Raw genomic sequence first — 12,067 nt, 5'->3', positions numbered from 1 at the left:
TTCTGAAAGCACAAACTTCCATGAAATTCTGTAGTACAAAACTACCTACTGATTAGCGTAATTTCTCAGAATGCATATCGCTGCAAAAACAGGAAATCACATCTTTTCAGTACAGAAGGCCAGCAATAAACATGGTTAAGAGTCTTACAACAAAGTCAGGCTGCATCCTAAACACACTACAATATTCACAACCATTTTTACAGTTACTTTTTGCTTCAAGGGATTGCTTGTTACATACGTGTGGACTCAGTATACACTGTCTTTATTCATCATAGATTCTCAGCCTAATTTAAAATTTAGATTATACTGAAATCTTTCACAGAGGGAAGTTCAAAAGATAACAAGCATCCCCAAATCTCTCCCACCCTCCATCACAAGGGTACTTCACACTCCAGAACAGGTGCATTTTCTGTACAAGTTTCTCTCCAAGGTGTCCAAATGTTACTCTACATTTTGAAACATCATACATCTTGTTCAAATAATCTGATTTTTAGATATAAAAGAGTATAATGTATAAATATCCAGCAACAGTATAGGCTACCTACACAAATTAGACTGAAATTGGTTTGTATCAAAGCAAAGAGAAAAAATTCCTCAGACTGTCTAACACTTGGAAGTTATGAGAACAGCCCACCAACATGGTATGAAGGCTCATGAGCAGGACCCTGGCCATGCTAAACTCAGGCTGTGAACTAGAAATTGCTGCAATGGGAGGCAATGATGGGGAAACAAAGGGGATTTTCCTTTCTGGTTTGGAGTTTAACTGGTGAGTCGGTAGGCAATTACAAGCAATGTCAAGATAATTACGCCCCACTGCCTTCTGCTGAAAACTGGACATAAGCTCTGGGTAAAACCCCTTTTCCATGACATGGACTATGCAAGAAAGAATCTTAGAGTTATGTTAGCTTCATAGCAAATGAGGACTTTTCCTGCAGGACAGGATTCTTCAGAGGCGGAGTAAAATGAAACAGTTTATGAGCCCCCTTTTATTTTTGTCCTCAGTCAGGAGAGATTGAGCTTGAAATTTGTTTGTTTATTTGGTATGTTGTGATGTTTCAAGCTGCAGGTGTAAGAGTCTCCACAAGCTCTTTATGCACTTCAGGGTTCAGAAACTACTGTAGTCATGCACAGACAAGTTTGGTAGTCTGAGGTGAATTAAATCTTACACCTTCAGGTGCTTCTTTTCCAGCAGCTCTGGGGTAGCCACAGGCTAGATAGCATAATGCAGCACAACTTCTAATTCTGTACGTCATATGCACAAGCATTTCATGGACTGAGTCTATGACTTGTAATTGTTTCCAAACTGGATTGTTTCTCCAGGCAAACAGTGACTTTGCCACAAGCTGTTCATTCCTCACCTTCCTCCCAATGGTAACCCTTCCATCAGATCTCCTTCAGACAAATGTTATTTTTCTCCCATGCAAATAGGATCAGCCAATCACATAGTTATCGTGTTGCACAAAATAACTACAGGACAAAGATGTCTATGGGGATAACTGGAAAGTTAATGATTTTCTTTGTCTGTTTTCTCATTCCTCTACTGAACCTCAAATTGCAATGGGCAAAGCAACTTCATATGCAGGGGGGCAGGCATGACCAGGAAAATACAGTGCTGAGTGATTATTTTTAGATACCTGGAGAAACTCTGAACCCAGACTTCAGTCAGATATTGCACATATTCCATATTCAGAGATTACAAAGGATCAGCAAACACCACTAGTCAAGCAAAACAGTATTTCCCAGAACAGTTAAGGGTTAAAAAGTCTGAGTACAGGTGTGGGAACCCTCAGCATCCATGTACTCATATTCAGTCCAATAAGGTATTCTTAGAGAGTATGAGTTTTTAAAAACAGATGCAAAGGCAAAATAGTATTAATTCACTTGCGAGATTTTGGAGAGCAACATAAATCCCTAATTCAGCTAGATTTTATGATTCTTTAGGAATAAACCAAAACCAATCCCAGTTAGCACTTAAACACATACTGAAGTGCAGCCCTGAATAATGTCTTCCTTTGAAATATTCCTTAGTCACTGCACTCTACGTGCAGTTTTTGATCCCACTAGCCAGAAGCGCTTTAACCAGGAAACCAGTATTTAAATGAAAAGGCAGGACAAGGGTAACATTGTCAGACAATATTCGGACAAAATATGAGTATCTGCTTTTTACATACTTGAATGATCTCTTATTTATTATCATTGGGCAAACAAACTTATCTATATATTCCTTACCTTTAACATAGTGAATTCATATGGCTGATAACCTTTGAAACTTTCATGGATGGCTGCCATTGTGTGTGAAGTTTTTTCCCAAAAATGAAGAAGTGTTGCCTGTAAGGTAGGATAAAATTTCAATGCAATGTTAGCTTTAACACCAATTTGCTTTCAGTGAAAATTTACATCTCCCCTCCAATACTAGTTACATATTCTTACAGTTGAATACTGCCATGGTAACCTCTTAAAAAAACATATTAACAGGAAATCTTTCTTTTGGAGGTCAACATTTTCTTTGGATACCTGATATGTTGTTAACACGTGAGAAAGGAGGTTGCATCTGCTCGCTCCCAAAAGATCCACTTTTTGACAGACATCAGTCTTCAGTTTGTCAAAGTTGAGTTTTGCATGTCGCACTTGAGCTTGAACCTTCAAACAAAGGGAAAATTGTTTATGTAGTGAATTCTTTTCTCTATGTTTCATGAAAGAGCAAACTCATACAACTTCTAGGGAAATCAGACAACCAAACAGACTCGATTAAAGCTTATATAGAACTTTATTACAGTATCAATCCCACTGAAATTAAGATATGGTAGGCTGTTACATGCTAAAATATGGGTCTTACTATCTTCTGTGTTACTATTTTTCTAATATGTTCAGCGCAGAAATTCTGTTTTATAAGCCCTGTTTATAAGATGGATATTAGTATTAAATACATACTGAGAAGATAATAATTGGAAAACATACTAATTTTGTTATTGCTTTACAGAAATGCCAATTCAAAGCCTGACCAACAGATTTGGAACTAAAAGTTTATTACATAATATGCAGGCACACAGAGAGAGACATCTATAGAGACTCCTATAGTAGGAGACAAATTCCACCGACAAACTTTAAAGTCAATCTGCAACTCTTATTGACAATGCAGCACTTCAATAACTTCGAACTGCTACAAAAATTTTGGTCCTTTAAGTTTTCCTTCTAAAACATAGTGCTTTTCCTGTTTATTGCTATAGGAAAAATATCAGGACATCCTCTGTTAGGAGCAAACAATTTCATTTGCAGAGGGTTTTAGTTTTTCAAATCATTCTTCTACCACCTGTTAGGTACATACAAGACACACTCTGTTACCAAGCCGAACAAGTTTGGCAACAATACTGGCATCCTCACAACCAGGTATCAGGGTAGCAAGTTGATATCGGTGTTTTGTACACAGGATTAGCCATTTTTAAGACAGCTTTATACACTACCCTAGTACTGTGTTAACAAACCAAATCTGATTATAACAAAATCTGTGTAGAAAATTTAGTTTTCTCCCAAGGAAACAGGAAACAATCAAACCACAAAACATGATGATTTTCCTATAACTTTTTCAGAGTTACAATAAAGTATTTACCCAAAAAAGTCTGCACAGTGGAAAAAATCCAGTGAATGCAAACTAAATAAATTTCCCTTCCTTTACTGGACTAACTCAGAGAGCATATTGATTTTGTTCAGAATACACAGACTCAGTCAAACAAGATCTGACAAACTTGTATGCTCATCTTCAGGAGTGAATGTAGAACCTTGCAGCAAGTGCCTGCGCTCCTTGTGCAGTAAGGACAAATACATACTCGTAATGCAAACCAAAATGATATGGTTAACATATTTCTGACCGTATTTTCCCAAAGTCACTTAAGAGTATATGAGACTTCCAACCAGGCAGAAAACCAGCAAAAGATCTGTATCACAAATTCATCAGATGACCTACTCACACAAACTGTGGGACTCTGTGGTTGCCGGGTAAGTGGCAACTTTTTTTCACTGATCAGATCGGCTCTGCCTGGGTAATATATTAGGGTTGCACTTACCATAGGCCAGGTGTGTACATACTGAAGAAACTACCATAATTCAAAATTTCTGATAAATGCAGCATCTCACAGCTGAGATTTTAACTGTAGAAAAATATGATGCCTAGAAAAAAAAAGACTTTTTCTTTTTTTAAATAAAAAACCCTATCAGCGATACTTTATAAAATATCTTTGTGATTAGCACATTCACCTAAGAAGAAGTCTTCCAGGATAACTCCACATATTACATCAAGAAATCAGTGAGCAAATATGGAGTTCTGATAATAACAACTACATCTGAAACTTCTAACCTGATCCAGTACTCTAACCCCAAGACTACAACATCTTACTGATGTCTTGCTTTGCTGTTTTTGCACATTGAAGAGTTTCAAACCAAAGAGGGGTGTCCAGAGCTGGAAGAGTTACTGGGTAGTTATGAGATGTTTTGGTGAGGTGGAGACAGATTTGAATTCCCTCAGGAAGGATGAAATTGCTCCCATGGCTTCCATTCCTTAGGCAAGCATGACAAATGCTAAGCTATGATATAAAAAGCAAGGAGCAGGTACTGCTAAGGTACCTCCCTAATATGATATTTTGTGAAAAGCCTTACCCAGTTGAAACTACACTGGCATGAGCTGAGGTTGCCTCTTAGTTTGGGATCCTCGAGAGACCCTACACTACTTCTTTTAGCTTGTGCCTGGGTTGAAGCCTGAGCGAGGCACCATGCTATCCATGCCAGGAGTCTCATCCCATGCACAACTGTCTAGTCAGAAGAGCAGGTGGGTAAAGAGCTTATGGGCCTCCAAAATTAAGCAGCAAGGGAGGAGGATGGGAGAAGTGGCAGGAGGAGTGTGGAAGAATATCCTGTGCTGGATAAAACACCTTTGTCCCACATTAGGTCCTCAAATCCTTTACTTGCTTTAGCTACAAGTGACTGAGAGCACAGATTTACAACTTCAGTCCAAAAAGGAGGATTGTGAAGAAAATTATGGGTCTGTGCAAAAAAGAACTTCTAACTCAAATCCAAACATGAGATTACCTACATCTTTTACCAGCAAAAATTGCTACAAGATATTTAAGTAAGAGATCTTGTAGGGCTTTGAAAAATGTAGTGAGACAAGACTAAATTCTGATCTCAGTTACAGCTATGAAAATCCAGAGAAATTCAACTGATGTCAGTGGAAACATGTCACATATAAAACTGTATTTTACAATGCTGCAGCTGAGATATGAATCCCTTTCCTATTCAGTATATCATAGCACTGGTGAAAACACAGTAAGAACAGCTGTGGCTTTGTAGATGGATAGTCCAAGTGAGCAAAGAATGTTAGTTCTGGGAAAAATAAATACACTGTCAGAGATGGTGGATCACAAGAGAAAAAAAAAAAAAAAAAGAAAAGAAAAGAAGTACCACTAAATGTAATAATTATTAATTTCTACAACTGCAAGTCTGCACAAGGACTTTATAGAACAGACTGGGATTTGGGTCTACCTCGTGCCTCCAATTCCTTAAAAGAAGAATAAAAAAAATCCAGAGAACAAAAAGCCTGTAAAGTTTGGGTTGTCTTCCTGTACACAGTCTTCAAGGACATTTAGTAAGAAACAATGTCAGCATTTATCTTAACTGAACACATAATTAGTGTCTCCTTTAAAAGCTAGTGCATTCACAAAGAGAAAGAGGTGATCCACACCACCACATGGAATACAAGCCCGTATGTTTGACATGCTCATACAGATGATTCAAAATACTTAATGCTGTGTTACCAAATGCCACACATTTCTCTTGCTAACCAGGGAAGATGCGATATTATAAGAACTATTAAATTAAGGATGCTTTTAGGTTTTTTGATCTACTGAAAGTTTATTGAGCAGAAATACTCTCCATTTTGCAGCAGCAGTGCAGGACAGCCAAGAAAGAACACCACATACTACATCACGCCCTTTTCCCTTTTATGTGTGCCAGTAAATATATTTTCAATTCAAATTATTATTAGACATCTTTTAAGATTATTTGTGGCTTCGGGAATTAGGTATAAAACCTTAGTGCTTACAAAGCATAATCTACTTAATACCGCACAATTTATCAGAATGAACTTTTGGTTTTCTACTCAAGGGAAAGCTGAGGTAATACATACTAATCTTCTCCTTTCTCTGCATTTACTCTTTAAGACATGAGAAACAGGACCTCATTGCGGTCTCAGTCCTGCAAATTTTTATTCATACATGTGAACTTCATTAAAGCTGAACATACAAAACTTCTTCAAAATCCTGGTCTGAAAAGTGGCAGGATTTTACTGACTGTAAAACAACTGCACCAGTCTAAATGCAACTTGGACATTTTACAGTGGAGGAGCTCCTATGCATCTCAAACTGTAGGTGCTAGTTGTAAGGTTTATGCTGTAGAAGAAAATCTTATGGTACTATGACATAAAAAAACATTATTACTGTTCATCTTTTTCTCTTTCTAAGCAGCAACCTAGAGCAACCTGCTTTTAATTTCCCATTGCAAACATCTAAGTACAGTATTTATGGACTAGAATTCTTTAAAGAGAGCACATAAGAAAACATAAATTTGGAAAGCAGTATCTCATGAAGTCTATAACTTGATAAGCTGTAAGATGCCATATAAAGCTGAATTAATTTCAAAAGACTAAAATAAATAAATAAATAAATGTTAAAAACCTACGTCCTGGTGGCTTGAAAGTCTTGTTCTGGAATGCTTGATTGGAAGAGCAAATATTTGCTAACACAGGTTCCTAAACCTATATTCAAACAGAAAAGTCCCAAACTTCAAGAGTGCTAACATTTTAAAAATAATAAAAAAAAAAAAGTTTGGACCCAGGTAAAAACTCCTATTCAGTATGTTCAGTTACTAAAATATGTATTTGTCATGTATTTTCAAGGAATCTTTATGTCCTCTACAGTACATCCCTGTTATTACTTTCTTTTAGTCTACCGTAAAATGCAAAATTTATTTATTTTCAGTAGTATCCCAATTTCAGGGACAATTCAACTAGTGAAGCATCATCTCCAAAATTAACTTATGTCAGATAAATGCACTAACTCACTTTACATACAGTATATTTTTGTCTCAGCGTTTCCAACATAGAAGCAGAAACAGATGCTTCCAGTCTAATTTGTCACCCAACCTCTCACTTACTTGATCTGAAAAGCATGCACAGCGTGTGTATAGGCTGGAAGGAGGGGGGTAAGTAAATCAAGAGTGAAAAATGCCTGGAATATAGCAAACCTTCCTGTTGGGGGCTCTGGGTAAACGTTACCAGCAGATGGAAGGGGCACAAATCTCTGAATTAAATAAGTATAGCACCTTCTGGCATACCTGACTCTTGTAAAGATTGCAGGAAAATTAAATGCAAACTGAAGTAGGCTGTAGCTTGAGGACAAAGTATTTCATGTATAGCATATCTTACAGCATTTCTGCATATAGCACAGAAAGCATAAGGAACTAGATTCTCAGTTCCCACAAAACTGTAATAACTCCATAGCTTGAGTGGTGTTATGACAAGGAGCACCCATTACACTTTTACATGAGGATATATAAGCACCTACTGATTTTTTTTTCTTTCCTTTTTTTTAAAAAAAAATTTCAAGATTGATTCTGCGTAGCCAGAGAACAAAAAGGGTAATGTTTTATTGAAAATAATGCCTGTAACTAAACTTTTCCATGTGCATTGTAAGGACTTTCAACATCTTGCACAGTACTAAAGCTGATTTCAGTGTGCTTTGGTATGTTTTACATTTTGCAGTCTATACTTTGACTCAACTGTTCCCTTGGGTTGGAATAGCATTTATTGCATTGATTAATCTTTGCTCCATCAACTTGTAGAAAAACACATTAAGAACAATAGTTAAAGAAGAGGTAGCATAGTTCTGTTCATCTGCTTCAGCCCTGTTTATTAAAAGCTTCATTTATGATCTGATGAGAAACACTGATAAAAATTCATTTTAGATGACAAAAGTTATCAAGTGAGAAATGCCTAGCTAAAAACAAAAACTACTTGGACAGTAAAATAGATCCAAATAATATCTCCTAGGTATGAGACTGAGCAGATGTACATCAGATCTGTTTACATAATGAAACTATTCTTGAGATATGAATTTTGATAACCTAAAGTGCATAACAAGTTCCAATGAAACATTTCTTAAATTTGCCACTTTGGGCTTAATTATGATAGTCTGCACTTGGGCATGCATCCCCATTCACCTCATCCTATTAAGCTTCATTAAGCAAATTTGCAGTCATGTTGCAATTCATATAGAGGATTTAATTATCATTGGATGCCTACCTGTCTCACTCTGGGAAGCAACAAAAGCACTGCCTGCCTTTACTGCCACAAAAGAACAACTGATATGTCAACTTTGAAAAAGACGTTATGTCTGTGTGGAGAAAAACTGCAGGTATACCTGGTGTACAGGCTGCCTTTTTCTTCTTTTCTTATTCAAGACTAGCAGAGTAGAGCTGCTACCCATTACTCAGATTCCCAGTCATCACAGCAGTACAAGCAAATAACACTTTGAAATGGCTGTTAAAAATATGTATGTCCTGTGTCGAAGTAGTTTAAACGTATCAGCAGTTTCATGTGGGAAGACAGTAGATAAGTGAAAGCTGAATTAAATATGTATTAGGCTAGTTGTATTGTAAGAGATAGAGATTCTGGAAAGGAAACTGGCCCAACTTTCTGGTATCCTAAAGTGGTAGAAAATTCATTATATATGGACTTGATCAAGGCGAGCCTATCACAAGATACAATACAGCACAAAAACTTTTCAGCCTCCAAAGTCCATTTTTCTAGTGGCTGAAAAACTCGTGAGAAACAAACTAAATACTCAACTGACACACAGTGATATACAACCTAATCCAATGAAATCAATACCTATTCAAATAACTGCAAATATCTACCAGCAAATTACCTGCCATAATTACCCAGAGATTTTAAATTTAATTGAAGCATCTAATTGATCTGTTCAGATTTCTCACATGTTCATGACAGTCCCAGAACTGAATGTAAACAATAGAAAAAGAGTGCTAAAGTACAGCAAAGAAAAATGAAAAAGGCAAAAGCAATGTTATAGCACTCCATAACAGAATACAGAGAAATGCAGCTTAATATGGATTAGTGTAACAGTAGCAGCATTTCAGTGTATTTACTGGAACCAAGAAAAATAATGTTTCTCTGCCAAACAACTTGATCTGAAACATCAATTGTCTACAAATGACCAAAAGATGATCATCTGCTGGTAAAAAGTTTTTTCCTTTAATCGTAACATTTTTGTTGATTGTCAGAACAATCAAATCTCCATGATTTTAACAGGTATTTTGCTCCTTACACTACGAGGAAGGCATCTGGAGAAAGAACTAGTAAGAAGTCAAAACGCAACTGAAATGTTATTCCCCCAACCCAGAAACTTTCATACAAACTTTGTTATTCAAACATGCTACGTTTTAGCTATTTTCACAATCCTACTCTATTTGAGTTGACACCATAGAATCATTCTTACTCTTAGTTTTCCTTCTCAAAAAATGAGTTTATCAAAACCAGGATTCTTCATCTACCTCTGCAATCAGAATGGGAGACAAAGTAACTGCTGTAACAAGTTTAATTCACGCACAAGAACAATAGCCTCTGATGAGAATTCACATTTTCATTTGAATACATGACCATTCCCTTTGATTTCAATAGTATTGCTCATTATTATTTAACATTTGTAATACAGCAGTTCCTGAAAGTTTCAAATACATGGGTCCCAGTGTCCTTGACTCCAAAAAGCAGTGAATAAATTACAGGTCTGCCCCAGAGTTTTGGAACACATAAGCACGATTCCAAGTGTTTGAAGGACAGAGGTCTTAAATTAGGATTGTGCTGGGAAAACAAACCCTTACTGGGTATCCACAGGGGCGAGTGACTCCTGCTCCTGGGATAGTGGAGTCTACCCCACCAGCACATTACAACATCATAGCAGCCACTCGTTCCATTTTGCAAAATAAAACAACTAAAGATTCCTGTCTTGTCCACATGACCATGAATACCCTGCACCATTCCATCACTTGTGTGGCACAGGTCTCTTAGACCTCCGTGGCACTACGCACATATGCACGTGCACACACATGCAAGTCTACTGCAAGCTTTTCTATTGCAACACCTACCAGCTAAAAAGCATTAGAGCAGCGACTCTGCATAACACATTCAAGCAAACTTCAGCCTTTGGCTGTGCTCCTGATTCAGGAATTTAGATAGTTTGAAGGGCTTGGAGGTTTTTCTTCTTATACTGATTTATAATAAAAATATAAACATATCCTCACTGGTATGAACATAAAATTGAACTCTCCTACATAAAATTCCAAGTTTGGGGTGGGGGCTTTTTTTCCGATTTCTCATGGGTAAGGCCATAGGATTTTGAACTCCTCCCTCCTTTTTCCTTCTGCCCCCCTCAGGAAGGTCTAATAAAGATGCTATAGACAGGAGAATATTTATGTAACAGGCAAGGAAAGGATTATATGACAGAACTAAATTTCACAGGGATACTTTATACTGACACGATAGCTTTGATATAACGTACAGCTCTAAATTAGCGTGTTGCATGCAACTAATAACACAACAGAATTTCTCAAGTCCAGGAAATAAATAGAAATAAAAGAACAGTTTTTGTGTTCTATTTCCATCTGTGCCTGATACCGTATTATGCTGTAGAACAACTGGGAGGTTAATTATTTTTTCATCAGGAAAGTGACAATACTCTGATAGCTCTTATTTCTGCCTCTAACATGCCCTGCTACCCTGAGGCACTGAATAAATTACAATTTGAAAAGAAAAAAAAATTGGAGCTTTTTAAGAAGTTATATTGAAGAAACTTTGCAAAGTTGCACTACTTAGACCCTAAACTATATATATATACATTCATATATATGTATTTATCATTGGAGTATCATCTCCCAGAATGAAATAGAAAAACCTGAAAATCTTTTAAGGTTAGATGTTAATGTTCTGTACTTTAAATCTGTTAGCAATTACAACTTTTAAAACCTTATCTATCCAGAAAACAATGTAAACATTTAATAGGGAAAGCTTAGTATATTTATTAGATTAAATTTCACAGTTTTAAAAATGCATCAGGTGTCATTAGTTTTAGTTGAACAACTACTTTTTAAAAAATACCACATTTTTTGTATTATTTTAAATAAAACATATTTATACTTAATTGACTTTTTTCAGTATGTTAAAAACACTTTATGAGAAACATTCAGGTATCTGTGGGTAACAAATTTTTAAACTCCAGGAAGTATCAAAAAGGGTCCCATATTTTCTCTGAATCTGTGATTTTTCAACACTTTCTAATATGGCTTATTTCAGCAGTTCTTTGAGGAGAGCCATTATAACTCCCATAGTAATTTTCAAAATTGTAGTCACTGTTTTGGCTCAGTTGTTGCCAGAATTTGTCCATCTCTGTGCACAGTGGGATTCCTATTCCCTTGGTCATTCACACCTGACCCAGCTTTGGGAAGCTCAGCAAGTTTTCTAGAAAAGCATTCCTAGACAGTTCCCATGGCTAGAGAGTTTAATGCCAGAACAAATCAGTATATTAACATCACAAAATACTACTTCTGCACTTACCCTAAGGCATGTCTTCCAGAAAGACATGCTAAGTGTTCCCAGCTCAGATGTTGACATCTACATTGTTACCCAGTGATCGGTTTTACTGGATGGAGATCTGACCAGCACAAACAATTGAGACTAGCGTTTGGTTCATGTTACCTTGAAAGAGCTTGTTTCTCTCCACTGGACTATAAAGGGAGCTCTTGTTGATTAGTTTAAGTGCATACATCTACACAGCAGATGCCTAAAGTTAGGTTTGATAAATGTTAACCTAAGTGACATCCAGGAAAAAACCCAATTTCATTTATTGCTAATAATAACCTGCGTATTTAAATACATGCCTTATTTATCATTTGAATTCACCTAGTATAAGCTTCCAAGACATGATTCTTGATAAACTCCCGATGAGTAGAT

The 12,067-nt window shown here is 36.5% G+C and overlaps 1 protein-coding gene across 5 annotated transcripts in view; it reads right to left on the bottom strand.

Annotated features, from left to right (window-relative positions):
• The window catches only part of ICA1 (islet cell autoantigen 1), a 75,808-nt gene that overhangs the window by 25,556 nt on the left and 38,185 nt on the right, over positions 1-12,067 (bottom strand). For all 5 annotated transcript variants that reach the window (XR_004406906.2, XM_042801981.1, XM_032991643.2 and 2 more), the window contains exons 9-10: positions 2,515-2,640; positions 2,230-2,328 (exon numbers count right to left, since the gene is read on the bottom strand). Coding sequence is in view for 4 of the 5 variants with exons in the window: in XM_042801981.1 (XP_042657915.1) it covers positions 2,230-2,328; positions 2,515-2,640 (225 nt within the window). In the remaining variant the exon portion in view is untranslated. The remainder of the gene's footprint in view (positions 1-2,229; positions 2,329-2,514; positions 2,641-12,067) is intronic.

The sequence above is a fragment of the Tyto alba genome, unplaced genomic scaffold, assembly GCF_018691265.1.
Source record: "Tyto alba isolate M040663 unplaced genomic scaffold, T.alba_DEE_v4.0 Super-Scaffold_38, whole genome shotgun sequence".
NCBI lineage: Eukaryota > Metazoa > Chordata > Aves > Strigiformes > Tytonidae > Tyto > Tyto alba.
Note: the sequence above shows the minus strand (reverse complement) of the source record. Positions and strands in the feature narration are given on the sequence as shown.